At 36.9% G+C, this 21,559-nt stretch overlaps 1 protein-coding gene across 7 annotated transcripts in view; it reads left to right on the top strand.

Moving 5' to 3' along the window:
- Positions 1 to 21,559, top strand: part of ncam1a (neural cell adhesion molecule 1a) — a 527,426-nt gene that overhangs the window by 455,741 nt on the left and 50,126 nt on the right. For 4 of the 7 annotated variants that reach the window (XM_072446942.1, XM_072446941.1, XM_072446944.1 and 1 more), the window contains 3 exons: positions 148 to 244; positions 3,658 to 3,825; positions 9,184 to 9,309. In XM_072446942.1, coding sequence (XP_072303043.1) covers positions 148 to 244; positions 3,658 to 3,825; positions 9,184 to 9,309 — 391 coding nt within the window. Of the gene's footprint in view, positions 1 to 147; positions 245 to 3,657; positions 3,826 to 9,183; positions 9,310 to 16,778; positions 16,794 to 18,151; positions 18,194 to 21,559 lie in introns of all 7 variants that reach the window. The other 3 variants (XM_072446938.1, XM_072446943.1, XM_072446939.1) reach the window with 2 other exon arrangements.

Genomic DNA, 21,559 nt, shown 5'->3' with positions numbered 1-21,559 from the left:
ATTCTATTTTTCGATTCGTAAAAGTTGTGAATAATACGTATAAATATATGAACATTTTGAATCCAGCACATTTTCACGAGTTAAATAAGCTAGCACGGGTATAGTTAGATATATGTCTTCTTACAATGTGTTGTTTTGTGTTCTCAGATCAACCCTGACTCTCAGAGCGACTATGGGAGCTACAACTGCTCTGCCACCAACGTTATGGGCACCGAGTCCAAAGAGTTCCTCCTCATACAAGCAGGTAAGGGCAGGTGCATTCTGGGAGGTGACAATACACCCACAGACACCAGACTCATGGGGGAAAAAACAATTCAACTGTGACAAAAATGGGTTGATTCGTTACCGAAAAAAATCCATGTAAAGGTTTTTTTTTTTTAAATTGTATATATTGTTCCAAGTAAATGTGATGTCGTCCTTGTAATCCCACCGCCATATGAATGTGTAATACCAGAAACAACTAGGATGTGTTAGTTCCAGTGTAGTTAAAGGCACTGTACCTGATTTTTACCTGAGACCTAGTTCTTTGAAAGTCTTTGCAGCGCTCCTAATCCATCGCTCACTTTCCTAACGCGTTCTGAACGTCGTAATTATTCACAGTGATGAGTTTATAAAGCTTTTTCACAACTTTCAGAGCAGATTTAAACGTCACGGTAAAGCTAGCAAACAATATCGCTGAACTGGTGCAAAACAGCTTTTACTTTATTGCATGAAAAAGCAATGTAACAGTCCCTTTAACTCCTTCTCTCAGGCAGATATTTAAGAGCTGCGGAAGAAGCTACTTGGATGAGTGGCGGAACATATTATAATAAACGTAATTCGACCTTCTTTTACTGTAAGTTTTGCAGGGCTGTTGGGGACTAAAAAAGTTCTTGGTCAACTAAAGACATGTCCCACTGATCGATTAATCCACTAAAAAAGGGGCGTGGCACAGCACAAAGCTCTCAAAACGATCAAGAATCACACCCAAACTGCACTCACAAGACTACAACTGCACTATTTGTACAGAAAAGTACTAGGTAACGACTTTGTGTACATGCAAAAGGCAGAAGAACTTGCGAATTGGCCGTCAACCGATTAATCGACTCAACGACTAAAGACCGACATGTCAACGTTTTTTCCAGATTGAAACCGAAAGCAAATTTCTGACACACAATCTGAGCCACCCATTCACGTATTCATTATCCGTTAATTAGCTTCGCTTTCTTTGGTCATTTCTCTTCTTTATCACTCTTACTTACTTTTGCAACCAATTAGTTTCTACCTCTCCCCGTTCCCTTTTACAAAGCCGTTCATTTACGGGGATCACAAATGACTCTATGCTCCCTGATCTGAGCGTAACATTTACATATATGCAACGAACCAAACTCGGGTCTGAATTGCAAAAGCCCGTGGACTTGAAACAGACGTATTATTTGGACTGGACTGTTAAACGTAGTGCTGTATTAGCCTCGATTGATATGTAAATTCTTTGGGGCTCATTAGACCAAGAGGGGGCCTTTTTGTAAACAGTCCCTGGTAACAAGTTCCCACTGAGCAGATAGCGGCTTTGAGTTTGGAGGTTCAGACAATCAAAGTGCAGCGGCTCATTCAAAACACGCCACAATTATTTGGCCGTTAAAACCATTAGTGAATTCGGCGGGTCGTTATTAGCGGTTGGAGCTGTTTCGTTTGGATTTACTTCCTGCTTGTGTTTTCAGCCCTCATCAGATGGAAATGAGGTGACCAGCTGTTTGACCATTAGAAAGTTCAATTTATTACTAATTGTTGGAGTCAAATTATGTGGAATCTATGTGAGTTTTTATACTGGTTAAACTAAAGTTAAATAAAAACAATCACAACACACAATGTGACGTAACAACAACTGGGAAAAACATATAGTGGTGACATATCAATTATAATACATGTACATAATTACTGGGTGTTATGACCCCGAAGAGAGGTTTAACATATTTAAACGGACACGGAGACGAAGACAAGTTTAAACAAGTTTATTAGGTTTTCCCCCAAAATAAATGCCAAATTTCGAACCCCCGTGCCCTAAAAATCACCCCAAAATTATAAAAAGAAAAGTGGACCTGGTGCGACACCGGGCCAGCCCTGTATAGGGCCGTCGAAGCCGGTGCCGACACCTCTACCTAAAGCACAAAAATAAGACACGCAAAACCCCCTATCTAGCGAAAATGGGACTACCGGTCCCACCAGGCCAAACAAAACAGGCTAGTGCTATAGCTAGTGAGAGCCAGCTGGGAGCAGGCGAGCCGAGTGCGTCTACGTAGCGGGACCGTAGCGGGATGGGCGGAGCCGAGCTGAGAGAGAGCGAGATGAGCCCATCCGGTCTCCATTTAAAGGCTCCAGGGCGCGCACCCGCGGCCGGGAGCCAATCTAATAAAAAAAACTAAACAGATCATTAGACAAAAACTGAACAGACAAAATATTATTATAACCAATAGGGAGGAAAAGTGCCCAAACCTAACACTGGGAGTGGTCACTAAAAGGACACTAGAGTACTGCGCATCTGGGTAAATTATAGTTTTAATCATTATTATTGGTTATTCATGGGTTTTAGTGATAGTCAGATCAATACCAATTATTAACATATTCAAACTGATGGAGTTATCGAAAAGGATCGACACTTAAATACATTTTGCCTATATTTTTGTAATACATTCTTCATATTTTAGGTTTTCTGCACATTCATTTACCTTTCATATTAGTTCAAGCAGAGGTTGAAATCAAATAATGATCATTGATAGTTGAGGAGCAGCGCATTTTAGTACAAAACTCATTGGTATCGGTACCGGATAGCGATATTGCGATATTTGGCATGGTATTACTTGGTTTTGGATCAAATAAAAAATTGGTGGTATCGCACACGACTATTATACGTAACCTTTTGAAGATAAAATATTTTGTTGTTCAGTATTTTCAAAGGCAACAGTCCAAATCTGTGACACACTCCATTACATATAAATGAATGGTGAAGCCAATTCCCATATTCAAGTATATAACATGTTATTTCATGCTCTTATCATCAGTAACATGTAAAAGATGATGTTTTTTGTCATTAAATTCTTAGTAGAAGTATGCAAGATACAAAATCTCAACTTGAAGTTAGTTAGCCTTTAGCTCAGATGCCAGTTTCACATGCTAATTAAAATCTAAAATGAATCACTCAACAATATTGAGGCGTTTATCTATGGTCGATGGGTTGGTACCAGCCGACACCCTCTGGATTATTGAAAATTTGAGATTTTTGCGCGCTAATGATAACGGCTTTAAGAAGAAAATGAGGCGACTGGCTCTGGGGTGCTTCAAATGTTCCCGGGTTGCTAAGTGATCGATAGCTTTGGCATCGAACGCGGCGACCTCTAAGTGTTTTGGTTTGCCAGTACGACATGAGCTAATGCTAACATTTTGCACATTCGCTTTTAAATTCACTGTATTCTCAGCATCGAAACAGTTGCATTTCTGAACCAATGAACTCAACGTTAGCTTACAACATTTTATAACTCAATTTTGACAGGCTTATGTGGATCAAACTTCATATTCCTTAAATTCACACGGATGGGAACTCCATGAAAACCAAACCACCCACAAAACCCAAGCGTCACATTTACAGCCGTACCGTAACTCTGTGTTTCCTTCTTGTCGCAGAGGTGCCGTCTTCCCCGGAGATCCAGCAGGTGGAGCCCTTCTCCAGCACGGCCGTGGTGGAGTTCGACGAGCCCGACTCCTCAGGGGGAGTGACCGTCCTCAAGTACAGGGTGCAGTGGCGTCTGCCCGGCAGCGCGTGGAGCCTCCGCGAGTACGACGCGTCTGATGGTGAGGAACGACTACTGCTCTTATAGCATTGTGTACTTTGTGTCCCTTATGACATTGCAGTAGTGTACAGTATTTAGTCTGTGTCCTTCTTGGTATCTAGTTGTAACCCAGGAAGAGTTCAAACTAGAGTGGCAAACCTGATTAACACCGTCTCAGATGTTTAGAGCAGTGATTTTGTACCTAACACATTTTTTTTCGTATTTTGCACAAGTATCAATTTGTGAAAGGAAAGAAAGTTATTTGCTTTGTATTATGACATGAGATGTAGATGTATGTGCTAAAATGTTTGCCTGACCCGCCAGCCCCGCCAGCCCCGCCCACATTCTGTCCGAATGCGTCTCGGTCTGGAATCGGACCATTGGAGGGCGTCAAAAAAAACTTTACAGCATTTACCGGTCCAACCACCGCCGCTAATTTGTGTCACGTGTCTCTCAAATGCGGAAGACTTTGTGTCACGTGTCTCTCAAATGCAGAAGACGTCTCTCAAATATTTTCGGAACATTCAGAACAAAATATATAACTTCATTTACCTGAGATTTACAGAGTTTAGTGCGTCGCTTGTTGACTCAGCAGAAGTCGGCAACGTTTCTCAGTCTGTTATTTTTATCCTTTCCTCGTAATCCACCATGTTTGTTTAGACACAAACGGACAATGCATTTGTCTGATTGGTTAATCCGCCTGTCAATCACTCCCTTTGGAAATTGGTGCGACTGGGTTTGATCCCAGAACCTCAGGTTTTGCATAGTCTGTCAAAACGTGTTGAGAATGGCTGGTCAGGCAACTGAAATGTGCTGAAATGTCTGAAAGACTATGGCTACTTTCAGGGCAGTGTGTCAGGACAATTTTCATCAAATCCGACCCAGGCCACTTTTGTAAGTTGAAATAAATCCGATCTGTATCTGTACTTTACGAATGTGACTTCAGTCTGAACGCTCAGGTCCCGTTCATCCGACCTGAACGTGATCTATAGGCGACATTTCCGGTATAAACGTCACAATTCTAAGTCAAACTGGAGAGAAATGACAGACGAAGGAGCCAAAAAATGTCAGTGGAAGAAGGAAGATGTTTGTGAACTAATCAATATACGGAGTAACTAATCAATTCAGGTAAAAATTGAGGGTTCGTACGTAATCGGGCGGTATTTCAGGCGATCGTGAAGGAGTTAGCCGAGCGAGGGGTTAAGCGCTCCTGGCTGCAATGACATCACGCCGTTCACACCAAACACAAACGGCAATCGCCTTTATTTTGTGACGTGAACGACCACGTGAAAGATCAGATTTAAACAGCCTTTGTCATATTGTGGCGCTGTGAAACATATGCTAGGATTTGGTATCTGGATTTGACTGTAAACTTCATGCGCGTAAACACTTTGGACGTGTTGGAAGGTCTGTGAGCACTAGAAGCAAGTTCGTGGCTAACTTTAGATTCAGTTTACAGTCAATATACTTTGTTTCGCTTTCAGAATGGAAGCAATTTGAGTTGTTTTCCACATATGTACGAATAAATACATCTAAAAAGTGCCTTAAAACTAGCTTATTATAGGATGTCAATCGTCTGATCAGCTGTTTTGACTTCTCGGTATTCAAATCACCTACATCGAATTAGCATATTGGCAAACTTTTAGTCATTTGTTTAGACAGCTTTGCGTCAGCCTGGATGCGCTCGGAAAGCCAAAAGTCCGCTGGGAACATCACAGCAATTAAATAAAGTCAGCGTATGTCAGAAGGCCGAGTAGACTCCGAGCGCAGCCCCGTTTTAGCGACGCTACGATCCCCGCGGCTCGCTAGCTCTGATCCTGCCTGATTTAGTCCCTCCATACCCGCCACTTAGCCTCGCTTCTCTGAAAGCAAAAAGCCAGTGATGTTCCAATGAGGTAGATGAGCTTTGATTCACAATTCAGGGTCAGCGTTTGGGAGAATCTCACAGGACGCATTAGCTTTATTAGCGCTAAGAAGGAGCGTTCGCGGTGGAGAAAGCCTTTGGCAAATGTGCTTTAACAGACTTGCGTGGTTGCTAGTGTCGGCGTGATTTGTGGTTGTTAGACCTCTAAAAGCATCACTACAAATTTAATCTGAATATAAGTGATTCAATTTGTTACAACGACTCACGGGGAGAAGTGAGAGGAAATTTGCATGAATGGTTCTGGGATGGAACAATTAGGGCTGCAACTAACAGAGTCGACTAGTCAGCAATTCTCACAGTGAGATTTTTGAATTAATTTTAAGCAAATAAAGATTGGGAATATTGGGAATGAAAATCTGAAAAAAAGTATGTACATTTTTGACATTTGGTCCAATAACGTCCAGGTGTATTTCAATATAAAAATTCTGGCCATTGTATTTTCAACTTTCACAAAAGCATAACCTTTTGGATTGACACTCAAATTGACTGTATTATTCTTTGGGTCCCGGGTTCACTAAGGTCGTGCCATGAATTCAATCATAAAGACGTCACTCTAAAGCACTTTTACCCATAAAGTTGAAATGGCAATTTTGTGGAACTAATCTTTGACAAGTAATAATGGTTTCAAAACCCTTGCCACTTTCATACTGTTTCATTGAAATTATAAAATCATCAAATTATAGAATGTGAGCCTGTTCGCCAAGTTAGTTATTTTCTTCAACCAGCCAAATGTCTCTCAAAGGAAACAAGCTAGCTTTTTGTCGGATTGGGCTGCATTTACAAGCATCGCCGAAAACACAATGTCAGTCAAAAAGGCACTGAAAAACTGAATTTTAAGAAAAGAACACTTAATATTATGCTTCATATTTTCAATCCCTGGCAGTTCCTGTTGCGGCTGCTTCTGGAAACGCTGTGCATTTGAGAGACAGGCCGAGCTAATACCCCTCCGTCCCACTGCGACTGCTCCTATCTGTTGCCAGTGCTCGTGACGCCGCGTCGAGGGAGCGATCCTTCTGAATATGACAGCCGTACTGACAGCACAGACCCAGGAGCTGCATATCAAACCAGCAGACATAGCACGGAACACACAGCGCCATGCTAACACCGGCTAACAGCTCAACTGCATCACCAAACATGGCTGTTAACCGTGACAGCGCATGCAGACTCTCAAGGAGGCAGACTTCTGATTTATGATCGAGGCAACTTTGCTTTGATCAAGATTATAGGTGCACTATGTCTCTATGGAGATGTTCACAGTATGGAGTTGGCATGATGGTGATGCTATATTATTATTAAACTGTGCATACAAAAATGCTACGTAACTGAAAATGTACAGTCCAAAGATGAAGGTGGTCTGTGCTTAGCAAGATGAAAAGTGGGTACATTTGTCAAAGTTTGCGTTTTTTCCACACTTTTAGCAAGAATTCCATTTCAATTCAATCAGTTTATTTTTGTTATGTCCAAAATCACAGCGAAATGATCAAACGTCCCGACATCCCCTACCCTTAGACCCTCCCCTGTGAGACGCCAGATCTGTGGAGAAGCGAACCTGTTCACTGTGTGTTTTAGCAATAGAAAGAACTGCAACTGAAAGTTTAAACGGCATTGTTGTTCCCTCATCAGAGTTATATTTAGCTTCGTTAACGCTTGCTTTATTAATTCTGTTTAATCTTTGCTCCTTCTCAGCGCCTCACAAAACACCTCCCAGAATTGTGATGTCAATAGTGGAAGTCTAGAAATCTTCTGTGCTGTTTTAAGTCCATAAACCATCGCCAGACTTGATCATTTCTGTATTGCATTCATTACAAAGTGACATGCTTACATTAGCATGTCAGGGCACGTTGTTTCAATAGCTTGGTTTTGTTTGTTTCCCCATTGTTCCTTGGCCTTTTATACTGTGTGAACCATGGACTGCAGATGGTGGCAAAGAAGTACAAATAAAAATGTGTCCTTCAAAGTAGAGAAAATGCAGTATGTTTCGTTTGCATTTGCAGTTTCAAGGTGAATGCTTGGATTAGGCCATTACTCGCAACCGTGAAGAGTCTGGTGCCCTCTGCTGGCATCGGTAGGGAAAGTAGAATTTTGAAATACAAAATTGGCATGGCTTAACTCTAAAGATATATTTTTTCGTGCTTTAGATAGCTTAGTGTGTCCTGGAAATGTCTTAAGGCTTTAGTTTCCATCAAATGTGTTGTTGTACAAAAGGCCAGCAGAGGGCACTAGACTGACATTCGGTGACAAATTGAAGAGTTTGTAGCAAGCTAAAAACAACAGCAACTGGTCAGGTGAAAGTAATGACTTCTAAAACACAGAGGAGCTTGCAGAGGGAGACTATATGCATTATTACAGAAACAAATGTTTCTGAAAAGCTCCAAAAAGTCAATTTAGCATAATGTATTCATATCACGCCTTCTTTGGGATATAAATATTCTTAAAATAGTTACATGATGTGGGAAAGGTAATGCTCAGATTGTTTGAGCTGCAGACCGTATGAAAACAGCCTATTGTCTTCCAACTATCAGCGTAATGAATAGTGAATAGTCATTTCATGGGTGAGAAATATGTGCGACTGTAGAATAAACACTTTTCCATTACTGTGACAACGTTTTTATATGAAGTTTTCAAGTGAAGCGTGAACTATTGCTCCAGGGAATGTATGGATACTGCTGAGAAGGGGAAGACAGAATGTATACTTCTGACAAAAGTACAGGACATTTCTAGTTTTACTTTGTTTTATGAACTATGTCTCATATTATTTATTTGACAGAACAGCAGATGAAGTGTTGTTGTAAATAATAGTGCCTGTGTGGTGAGGTTTGTATGGTCTTTAAAAACACAGAGGATCATTTATTATTACTTATTCATGTTAGTTTAAAAAATAAAAAATACATTCTGCTTCGATTGTACGTAAATATTGAGATAATGTTCCAATTGTGCTGCTCTGTGGCCGAGTGGACAGCACATATGCCAGGCCGCAGTGTCTGTCATCCCCATTTCCTGCTACTGTCCTGTTCCATAGAGACAACGGGTCAAACTATTCTAAAAAACGAAAATGAAATAAAGCATAAAATACTTTGATTTAATATAATGTTTTGTACCAGGGACATAGAACTGCGAAATGCCAATAGATGGATACCTTTCGAATTACGTATGGCAGAAGAAAATAAATAAATAAAATGAATAAAATGAATAAAATGAATACAATGAATAAAATAAAATAAAATAAATAAAAAATAACATTAAATAAAAAATAACATTTAACAGAGTTCTTATTTCTTTCTGTTTTGTTTCCATTTCTTTAAAAAAATATACAAAAAATAAGAGAGATACATAAATAAACACACATTCTGTTATTAATAAAAACACAACAATTAGAATGTCAGTTTAATCTTAGAACAGGAGGACCTTTACCATTCAGAACCACATTAACGTCTTGCATTTGATCTCTCATTTCAGACTTGACAAAGATCACCATCACAGGACTCAAGCCGGAGACTTCTTACGAGGTCCGGATGTCGGCCGTCAATGGCAAAGGGGAGGGAGAGAGCAGCATGCCCATGAGCTTTAAGACCGAGCCTGTCCGTAAGTAACACCCGCCCCCCTTCTGTCCCCACCCTGCGCTGCCTGTGCTCCCCCGATTCAGACCGTCCACTCCGAACGTAAATTTAACCATGAGAAAATGACGTGAATGTTGTGTTTCATGTGTGCGTACCCCGAATATGTGTTGATCCTACATCGTCTGTTGTATAACCCAATTTCATTTCTGTTTGAATACCTCATTTTAATTTTGTGTTTTAACTTGCATAGTCGTGTTTTGAGATGTTGGGTGGAAGGATCTTCAGGCCGTTTGTTTGTGAAGACTTGGGAAAGTCACAATGTTGGATGGATTTTTATTAAAATACTCTTTTTTTTTAATAACTAATGTAATAGGGGAAACCAAAACACACACTTAATAAGACAAGTATTCATCATATTAGTATACTATGTCATGCTTTTAGTAGAGTTACATTGTTGGATGTTTTTTAACCTTTTCGATCACAGATAATTGTACCTATTAGCATATTAAACACAACTGTAACCCTATAGTTAACATGAACAAAAGAAATAAACTACAGACTATAAGATATTCACAGGGATGTAAGTGTAGACAGCTTCTGAATAAGTGAATATAGTTTGTTAATGTGCACAAAACTGCTCCAAAAGTGTTATGTAACTGGTATTTATCCTTCCTTTTACGAGTGACTACAAAACAGCTCATTCATTTTGATTTAATTATTTTTATTTTAAGTTTTTAGACGTTCTGGACCTGTAGAGTCTTATTATTACATCAGTTCATTGGCTGTACTCGATCCAGCTCATTTTTCTAGATCAGCGCCGGCCGATATCCAACAGCAGTATCGGTATCGGTGCATCTTTAATAGAAATGACTTTTGTTGCTAAGCAGGATAGAGAACCCCCAAAAAGTGGCTCTGAATTGTGGTTCTTCTTAAAAACTCCAAAAGTCAGAAAATTGGACACTGGATCGCCTCCAAAAAGCGAATTGAATCAATCAGCAAAAAGTGTAGCAATTAAGTGATGTTAGTGTTGTTTGTGTTGGGGCCAAAAACTCCACTCACATTTTCTGAATCAAGTGAATAGAACAGGTCGCCTCGTGCAGGTGCCAGTGTTATTTTTTTAGAGTGAAATGCCCCATGGAGCGGACTGGCACTTTGGATAAAATCAAAGTAAATGGATTATTTTCAGTTTTTGTCAAAACCTGATGCGAAGAATGAAACATGTTTTAGACGGCCTGTCAGACAGACCTTGTTTTTACACCAATAATGAATAGAAAAGGTGAGAGGTACTTTGGCCATCAAAGGAAATTGTTGAATTGAAATACAAAGCTTAACAGTGTGATGAAAGAGGTCTTTTCTTTTTCAAACTACTTAAACTCTGTGTAAAAATAGAGAACATTATTGGATTTCTTATTTATTTATTATTATTTGATTTATATTAGTTAGTCCATGTAAGTTTTGACATGACGAAGTATTAGAAGCCACATCATTATGGGCCCCCAAACAGCACCTCCAAATGCCCATAAACATTACAATTTATTAGTATTACTGCACAATATTGAAATATATTGTGATATGCGAGCTCTGCAATAACAATATTACTAAGATTAAAAATGTTTATACCCTATTAAAAACAAAAACAAAAAAAATCAACAGAGACAAAACAAGACTAAATCAAAGCTAATACTGACTTGAGGAGAATCATGATTGTTTTTCTTATTTTTATTTTAAATACTGTGCATTTATGTCAGAAGGAGAACTTTGATGTTATGGTGTATTGCATCATTTTTGCCATATATTGTGCGACCCTTGAGGTAGATTAAAGCTCCCCCTGCAGCTCCATTGTGAAACTACACAATCAGAGAACCGACCTGGAAATTGTTTTTTTTTCTTCGTTTTAATTTGTTTTCTTGACAGTATAAAACATTTAACGCTGCCAAATATTTAAAAAAAGAGAGGATTTCCCAGGATAGTTGTCTTCGGATCGATGTCGGCCATGTTGTAAGGCTGGTTTTCCTCCCAGAGACAGCAGGGGGCAACGATGGACACTTCAAACTCCCCGAGAATACATATTTTAACCATCACAGGGACTTACAAAGACATTTAATAGGGTAAAATTGTTACTTAGTTCTCCTTTAAACAGTAGAAATACATTAAACAAGATAAATAGACCAGTTTACTACACAAATCTACTCTATAAAACCCCAAACACAGCACATATTCAGAATTCAAGTCATTGGTGCACATTCCCCCTCCTGTCTCTTTGTGCAACTCACGCTGCCAGCCGCCTGCGATCGTTGCAGGTAGAGGCATAATCGTATTTGAAATCACAGCGTCTGAATAGGATTTGACAGGCAACGCTTGCACTTGTCAACAGTCACGGCACAGCAACTGGGCATTAGGGCTGTCGACGCGGTGCTGTTTTCGCCCCATAGTTGGTGTCAGCCTGCATTTTGTCAGTCAAATATAATGTAGTGTTAACCCAAACCGACGTTGTTGCTTTTCTATAGAAACGTATGTGTTTGTTATGTGTGTATGTTAAATGAGTGGAGGGAAAAGTTGCGTAAATGTATGTATAGTCCCGTCATGCTCTACGGTATGTCATTTTTGAGGTGATAAAAATAAGTGATTGATGTGAGTTATTTCGTTTGTGGAATGTAGCTAATATGGAAAAAAATTAAATAATATAAAACATTTCTTAAATCTCTATTTCGTACACGATTCAAAGGGACTGTACCTGATTTATGTCAAATTAAAGTAAATTATGGTTTTCCCACTGTAAAAGCAACATAAAATCAGACTGCTGTGTGTTGTCTGCATAAAATTATAGAGCGTTTTATTCTCCGTGAAACAGGAAGTGCGATGTTAGCATGCTAGCTGTTACCATGAAGGCAAAACTCGCCTCGGAAAGTTGTGAAAAGCATTTGTAGACTCATCGTGGTGAATAATTACGATGCCCAGAATGCATTAGGTAAGTGAGCAATGAGGATAACTGAAAAGAGTTTAAAATTAGTTCTGTTTTTCATGTTTTAGCGCTAACCTTTAAGAAATAGACCAATCGGAGGAATGGCAAGGGAAAAGTGTGTCCGAACATATTAGCTGCGTAATAGCTGCATTTTTATAATATCAACCATGTTAAGGAGTCTTTTTCTTTTTTTTTAAGATTGGTTTAAGGCTGCACAAAATTACCAAAAACATGTTGCTAGCCTCGTACTTTGTATAGAATTGTAGGCACTGTAACTAATTAATTAATAATTAAGTCTTTTTATCTTTTTATTTTTATTTATCTTTTTCTTTTTTTTTCCTCCATTCCCTATTAAGATAAGAAAGGAGTCTTGTGAGAGTTTTTTTTTTGTTTTGTTCATAAGAGTTCTTCTATTAAGAGTGTTTTTTTGTCCTTTCCTCCTGTTTCTACTGCATTGTAACAACGAAATTTCCCCATGTGTGGACATTAAAGGATCATCTTATCTTATCTTATCTTAAAATGTGAAAAACAGAGCTAATGCTAACAGAAACTAGCATGCTAACAGCGCACTTCTTGGACAACCTTCACTCGTTTGTGCTTCTTATACAATATAACAATCGACAAAATGGAAAAAACGTATTTAGTTAGGGTATTTGTCCAAATCATTCAAACCAGTATCAATGAAAAATAATTGAATTGAATTGTTCTTTTTCTTTATTGTTTAAGACTCTCTGGTCTGAATTGTTATTAAAGGTCATATTAAAATTTCAAACTTGATTTCTATACTAAGGTTTTTTTTTTTAATTTAATTTATTTTTTCAAATACATTTTAGACAAAAGAGTGTGATTTTCAACACAAAATAGCAGTCATTTTCTCATATTTATATGTGGTCTTATACTAATAAAGATCAAGACCATGCTAAAAGTATTCAGGAAAGGATTTCTTTTCAGTATCGAGAATAGTTTCTTTATGGTTTTGTATCTGGGACACTTTTGACAAGACCGACTGCTTTTAGGTACATTTTTATACCAAATGTTCATAATGCAGTGAAGAGCTGACCTGAATGAAAAGAAAATGGAGAATATTTGGGTATACCATATTTAAAGTTGCACTGGACTATAATTCACACCAGCCAAAAAATGCATAATAGAGAAGAAAACACATATATAAGTCGCACTGAAGTGTGAAATGCGGTTGCAAGTGTGAAAATATGAAATAATAATATATAAGCCGCTCCGGAGTATAATTATATGAGTATAAATATAAGTATAAGTCGCACCCCGGCCAAAACTATGAAAAAAGGTGCGACTTATAGTGCAGAAAATACGGTGTTTAGTTCTTGTTCTTTGAATGCCAGACTCATTTCTTTCTTTCTTGAGACAGGGACGTCTAAAATGCAGGTTTCTTTAAATGGGCCGTACATTAAGCCGTCTGAGGAACTGCAAATAACATAAAAACCTTGGAGTCCTACAGGTCCATCATGGAGTCTAATAGAATCTCTATCGAAGTGCATTTAGAAATTAAAGGGTTATTGTTGGAAAGAAACGTTGGAAATGTTGATGGATTGTTACGTAAGAAAGTCTCGATTGAAAAGTCTAATAATGGAACTAGACAATCAAATGTCCATACAGAATGTTGTAATAGCCTTCAAATCATGTCGTTGTAAATGGCTTTTTGTTTAAAGTGGTTTGAGATGGAGAGCTTCTTAGAATCCTATTGTCGTGTCAAAATGCGGATGTTTTGACCTTGTTTATGGCTAAGAATGTTTATGCCATTAGTAGACGTATCCGCTTGAAAGGAAAGGAGACTCACAGTTGAACATGTATTTTTTTTCAAACAACAAATAACAGTTAATGATCGTTGATAGATTTTTAACTTCATATAGTGAATTCATAGAGTCAAACTACAAAAGATCCACATATTGAGGATTTTCTGTTGTACATTTTAACATAACATTTAAAGGTTGTTTCCATGGAGATAGTATTGCTTTGCCTAGAACGCTCCACAGTGTAGCATTAAACTTCTCTATTTCCATGGGGCCAATATTTTGTCTGAAATGTGTTTTTTTTTTTTCATAATTGAATGAATAAATGCACCATGGATAAGGTTAATGCCATACAGTGGAACATTCCAGGCAACATCTACATGGTGACAAGCAGGGACAACCCCCCACCAATCAAATTACATAGTGCACCTTTAAGATTGTGAATTATAAATACTTACTGTTGGACTGTTAAAATAGCGAGAACAAAAGCTAATAATTAAAAAAAGGTTTGTGTATTTTCTGTTTATTAAACTATAGTACATATACAGTACATGAAGTAATCCCTTGCCCTTTATATGGACTTTTGTCATCAAATTAAAGGACACATGTTATGTATTATTTGTCATTGTCATTTAAATGTGACATGATTTTGTACATCTTACTTATTTATATTTTAGAACTTAAAATTATGTAAAGCACACACATTTTCTACCAATCAGACGTCCTCATCCCTCATCAGGTTTTTATGTTAGCACTCAATTTGTGACACAGCGGGAACTAGCTTAGAGAAACCAACAAAAGCTAGCTTGTGTCGACATGCTAATACTTTATGAACACGCAGTTGTAATGAATGCGATTTGACGGCAGAAATGCTCTGAACTCAAAACCAGCACAGGAGACGTCCAGATCTTTAATCTGAGAGTGTTTTTTGAGGCGCAGAGAAGTCAACCTTGTAAACAGGATTAATGAAACTAGCGCAAATAAAGCTAAATACAACCGCAAGTGTATTTTTAATGATTGAGCAATGTTAGTACATGGTTAAAAGCACACACAAATTTGCATAATACTGTATGTGTCCTTTAAAGAAAGTGAAAACAACCAATGACAAACACACTTAACTTTGGATAGTTACATTGTCAGGTAACTCACACAGTATGGTTGAAGTATGATGTGAATGCTATCGCTAATGTGTTTTGTTAACGTAATTTTTCATCCAAACGTGACTTTATTTCCACCTCTTTCTGTGTTCGTCATGAAGTCGTTTGAGCCTGTATTTCATTTGACCTGTTCTTATCGTTTCCATACGACGCCACGGTCTGCTGCCTCCTGTGGTCCAACCCTGTCACTGCACCACTGCCTCCTGACCCTGCAGGAACAGCCATTCTGCTACATCTCTGTTACACTGTTCTGTTGCATGCAGTTTTATCCCAAGCATTTGCCTGAAATTCTTTTGGTTTCTCATTTTTCAGTATAAAAGCTGTACTGTGCGCCCACATCCTTCACTCAGATGCAACTTTACAAGGTTCTGCCGTGTATTATTCAGACTTTGTAATGAGATTTTTTATTATTTTTTGCATTTCATGGCTTAAAATAATGTTTGTGAAATGTATTGTCTCCAACACAGGTTTATATATTTTAGGCTGTTCAGTGTTTCTGTTAAAACCCCGTTTAACACACTGAACACAATAAAGATGAATGATTTATGATATATCTTACATTTATAGGTGGATCTTTAAAATAACAAAATAATGTCTAAAATAATAATTATATCACATATAAGTCGCTCTGGAGTATAAGTCGCACCCCGGCCAAAACTATGAAAAAATGTGTGACTTATAGTCCAGAAAATAAAGTATATATCTTGACAATTACATTAGTTTATTAATTAAAAGAGTTAATGCACGTTTTACTACAAATATATATGATTTCCTAATATTCTTTTGAACTGCTGTTTTGTTGTGAATTAAGATTAGGTTTTCTTGATGATAAATGCCCCACAAATGCACATTTAGCAAATAATATCTCATATTATTTGATTATGACGAATTTGGAGGCAAATTGAACCAAGCCCTTGACCAACTCGGTGCCCTTGGCGTTAGCCCTCAGCTCCATAGGGTTGATGACTCCAGTGGGAGCTCTCCACTCCAACTGATCCAAAAATGAAATATATATGCAGATAAATTAAAAAATATATAAAAAAAACTGCAAGAAATAATTTGACAACTTATTAGTGGCTAACTTTTTTTTTTGTTTACCTCAAGTGTGACATGTCCAGCAGTTTGTCGTGGGTTGATGGAACGTGAGGATTGAAACAAACACAAATTCATGTAGCAGCGGGCGATATTGACAAAAATTAATGTCTTGATATAAATAAATCTTGAATTTTAAAATATCTTAGCGATAGCAATATTCAAACTATATTTTAAACCATAAAATAAACCACAAAAGACCATAAATATCACGTTATATGACGTTTCTGTCGTTTTTTCAATTAAATTAATTTTGCATATCTCCATAACAACAATTGCATTGTTATATATATTTTTTATATATACCTACCATTTTTAACTCCAATTATTGTATTTGTTTTCAATTCAAACAAAAAGTCTGTTTAGCATGACAACCTTTGATATTACAGCCGACGTTTGCGGTAGAAGCTGAAGGATGTGGTGGCACTTTCTCTCTCTCATGTTTTCATTTCATCATGTCTTTTTCTTTTTCCATTGCTCCTGTTTCCATCTGTTTGTGTTCCGCTGGACTGCTCAGACTTTGTGCACACAAGTAAGTCCCTCTCACATCATCAGACATGTTCACCTCGCTCACCGTAGCCCAGAACCGCTCTCCATATTCACCTAAGCCACTATTACATTTACATTTTTAAAGAGAGCCCATGTTCATTTTCAGGTACATATTTTGAGATAATATTGCCGTTTATAGAAGTGGACGAATCATAAGGAGCCCCTTTGCTAATTAGACTTTCTGACATATTTCACATGTGTGTAGAAAAAGAAGTCATACAGTGAGAGTAGCAGATGTACTAGTATTACTCTATTTCTATTCATTTATAATTTTTTCTATTTCTGAAATGCATACAAATAAAAACAAGAGATATTACTTTATATTGACTACACTTAATAATCCTTAACAAAGCATGAGCAGAGACTTCATTAATAACAAGCAAATGGTTTATTAACCACGATTCAGGCTGAGTAACTACTTAATTAAGAGTTTAGGGTATTAAGTATTTAAGCATTAAAGCTGCGGTGTCAAACTGTGAAATAAGGAAGTATAATTCCTTATAAAAAATATTCAAACATTTCTAACTCTAATAAAGCATAAACAGAGATTGAATTTGTAGAATGAAAGATTAAAATAATTGGAATTTGAAATAGTAGAAATTATTCAGGCTTAACTACTTAATTTTAACAATCTTAGGAAAAAGCAACAGAGGTGGTGAAAATATCACATAAAATGGCATATTTTTCATTTGAAATATGAATGCAGGCTGAATTAGTTTTTACCGTTTTTCACAGTCTTGGAAATGTCAAATAGTAGCAACAACTTTGGCTCAGATGATGTTTTAATTATTATTTTAAGACATTTTTCACCCATTGACTTCCATGAAAACATGTTTTTTTAAATACATAAACATACAAATATACAACATACCAGAGAGAAAAAAACAAAGTAAAAAGTAGCTACTAGTAGTAGTCTAATCCAACAAAAAAGTCCCATTTATTTTAAAGTCCATCTTCAAATTTAGGGCCAATAACAACATTTCAAGTTGATGTTTCGGAAATGTATGTCAAAGTGAGGTTTATGACAAAAATCATCCAAATATCTCAGTAGAAAACAGTAGAAATTATGGCCACTTTAACCGTAAAGTAAAAGAGTAAATAGACCTTACATCATCATAATGTGGATCTTAACATTAAAGGTGCTCTATGTTTGAATGTGATGAAAATGATGAATGAATTCTGCCTCTGTTCATGCTTTATTATGGCAATTAACAGTGTCATTAGAAAGTGATACAGAAAAACTTACATTGCGCACCTTTCGTTTAAAAATTGAAAAGTACTCATGAAGTTGTTGACACGATACCGAACTGTAACCATGACGACAAGTGTTTGCATTTCCAGAGAAAGTGACCCGGGTCCATTACGTGAAAAAAAAGATTTCAGGTTGGTTTCTGTAGACGGAAGTGTCACTAGCTTAGACCGTAGAGATAGACCACACCCCTCTCCTCACTTATTTCTTCTCTCTTTTAACCCTAGATACTTGTATAACCCCCTAGACAACATAAAGAAGTTAATTCAACGGACAGATAGAAAGAAATAATACACATACCCACTGGCAACGTGACTGCCAAATATGATTAGGCAATATTGCTTGAATATACTAATTGATTAGAAACGGGTTCTCCATATTTTTAAACCTAGAATACAATTGTGTAATTTACAGGGCTGTCACAGGCTGTAACTAGTCGACTTGTTCATCATAATCGTTGTCTGAACTTTACAATCTCGAAAACACTTACAAAAAGACCTATTCTATTCAATTCTATTTTGTTTTTTTTATTTCACTAAATCAATATTTTATTTTATTCATTTTATTCATTTTATTCATTTTATTCATTTTATTCATTTTATTCATTTTATTCATTTTATTCATTCACTTGCATTTTTTCTTTAATTACTATTTTATACATTTATTTTTTATATCATATTATTTTTATTTAACCTTTATTAACCAGGTAAGAACATATTGAGATTGAAACCTCTTTTTCAGGTGAGAAAAGACGGCACACACATTTTAAAACATATAGAAAAAAATATGAAAAACCCCCAAACAGACATAATGACCCTCGGCTCACAGCCACATTTAAATTTACACACTAAAAGCATCCGGTGTGTGTGACCCTCCTGCACCCAGAGGAGACGTCCAGCCCGGGCAGAGTGGGCGTGAGTCTCAGGAGTTCAGACTTTTGGCAGAAGCATTTATGTACAAGGCATCGCATAATAAAAAGCCGTTTGTGGGCTTCAAGGGTAAAACAGGCATTTATAACAATAATAAAAACCTAGATTTATCTTCATGTCATCAATATTACACTTTTTTGTAAATATTCTCTTTCTACAAGTCTTCAGTCACCATATTTCAACCTGTATTTGGTTATAAATGTATTTTAAAAATCATAGTGCAAAATAAATAGTCAAAATTCATTTCTTTTGTACATTTTTAAATACATTTTTAACCAAATAAAGGTTGAAATATGTTGACTGAAGACATATATGTACAAATAAAGTGTATTATTGATGAAAATCCGAAACGCTTTATTCTCTTTTGACATTTTGTTTTATGAATGTCGCTGGCAAAAGGTCTTTTTACAAGTGTTTTTGAGTCTGCATAAGCAAGCAAACGACAGGCGACTAGTCTCCATTAGTCCATTAATCGTTGCAGTTCTTGAATACTGTGATCGCCGTGAGAAAAATAAAAGTTGCTTGAGAACGTTAAAGCGAGTAGTAGTAGTAAAAATATGGGTTAAATACTTGCCTTGGTCCTGTACATTTACCTGAAACATACAGCCACACAGATTTCACAAAAACACTGCCCTAAACCTTTAAATAATGTGTGTTAGATTTGGGAAATAATTATGAATTAGCTATTAAAATGTCAGAAAGCAAAAATGTGTGGAACTATTTCAAATTAAGCTTTATTTTACATTTAAATTATGACATAAAAAAACACACATTGCGATTTCAAAAGTGTGATTCATTATTTTTTTCTATTGATAGTGCTAATTATTTGTTTTTCTAGTTATAATTTTTGTGCATTTTTGTGTATTTTTTCACACACCTGCTTTTGTAAAAAAAAAAAAAAAAAAAAAAAAAGAAGATTTTTTGGATATTTTTTTAATTAAAGAACATATTAAAAAACATATTAAAAAGAAAAGGAAAAACTCAACCAAAGAGAGAGCAAACACAAAATACAAGCTGCAGACATCCCAAAAATAATTGGAAAAAATTAATCATGTTTGTTTTTCATAAATTGATGCTGTGAATTTGAAGAATAGGCTTTTCACGGCTCAGAGAAAGCTGACACTGCCGTTGGAACAAACAGGATCAAATACATCATAGTCAAACCAAAAGTGTTACGTGTCCTTGTTTTTGTTTCACGTCTGGCATAACATCCAGTCAGCAAACTTTAGTTTCAAGTTGAACAATGGGAAGAAAGTGCTTTTAAAACGTGGTTTAGGGAGTCTTGAAAGTGTGAAGTTAGCGTAATGTGACACGAGCTTGAGAATTTGACCTTGATCTGCGTTTTTATTTATTTATACATTTATTTTCATGGTAGATGCAACTCAAGCGATTCGTCCACGAATTCCACCTGCGGTAAATAAACGAATAAACGTAAAAAGACATTGTTTGTTGCAGGATGTGGAAATCGATTCAATACCAGCTTTTTCTATTTAAAATAAGCGATACTTTAAAATTACAAATGGACTTTTGCCATAAAACTGAATTAAACATATGTATGATATTTGATGTGACAAACTGGAGAAGTCATTTTAATATTACCCATTAAAACAGTAATTTTTAAAACATTTTCGCAAGAGTGCTCCCCCTGCTGTTCCCTTGTGAAAAGACACTGTCAGAGAACAGACTCAAAATAATCTGTAAAAATAAATATTTAACCATCACAGGGACTGACAAGAATGTTACGTACTTCTCCTTTAACAGCCATCGCATTATCCAACTATTATTACAGCTTTTTACATTTAATTTGTAAGTGTTTTGGACAACTTTTAAGAACTGTTGTGAATAATCAGCAGTGTTGTAGCATTAATAAGTTATGACGTGTGTATATGTCCTACAAATATAAAATAATGAGATGGATGAGAGGAATTGGAATCAGAATATTCCTTTTACTTCAATTTGAATGGACTGAGTACCTCAAATTTCAGCCCAAAATATATATATTCATATTATCATGTTTTCTATGGGCACGGTGTTCACGGGCCTAAATGACCATGCAGGACAACTAAAAGAGAAACAAATGGTCACTCTAAAAGCTCATTAATCCTCCATTTTCGTACGTAAACCGCTTTATGCATTCGAAGTGTGGTTCTTGTACCCTCATTTACACTTTCAACCGCTTCTAATATCAAGGCTGTGTTCTGGTAAGTAAGTAACCACCAGAGGGCGCTCAAAGCCAGTTAGAGAATTGACCAAAACGAAAGAAAAAGTGCACGAAAAACAAACATGGAGGCACCTACTGTAGGACTTAGATCGCATTTGCAGGAAAAGCTTGTTCCCGTCACTTTTTGTGTTCACTACTGCCCCCAGTGGTCAGCTCCACATCCACAAGCTCTGAGGAGAAGCAGAAAACAACGAGGAGGACAGGCAGAGGCATAAAAGAGCCTTAAGTTTGAATAGTTCAGGTTTCGATGTCGTTTGACTCGACTGTGACCGTTTCCAGCTCCGTCGGCGGCCCCCTCGTCTGCCCCCTCTTCCCCCCCGGCCTCCACACTGTCCCCCCGTGAGTATCTG

Source organism: Eucyclogobius newberryi, unplaced genomic scaffold (genome assembly GCF_026437365.1).
Source record: "Eucyclogobius newberryi isolate DKJ021-1_F unplaced genomic scaffold, fEucNew1.0.hap1 SCAF_15, whole genome shotgun sequence".
Classification (NCBI taxonomy): Eukaryota; Metazoa; Chordata; class Actinopteri; order Gobiiformes; family Gobiidae; genus Eucyclogobius; species Eucyclogobius newberryi.
Note: the sequence above shows the minus strand (reverse complement) of the source record. Positions and strands in the feature narration are given on the sequence as shown.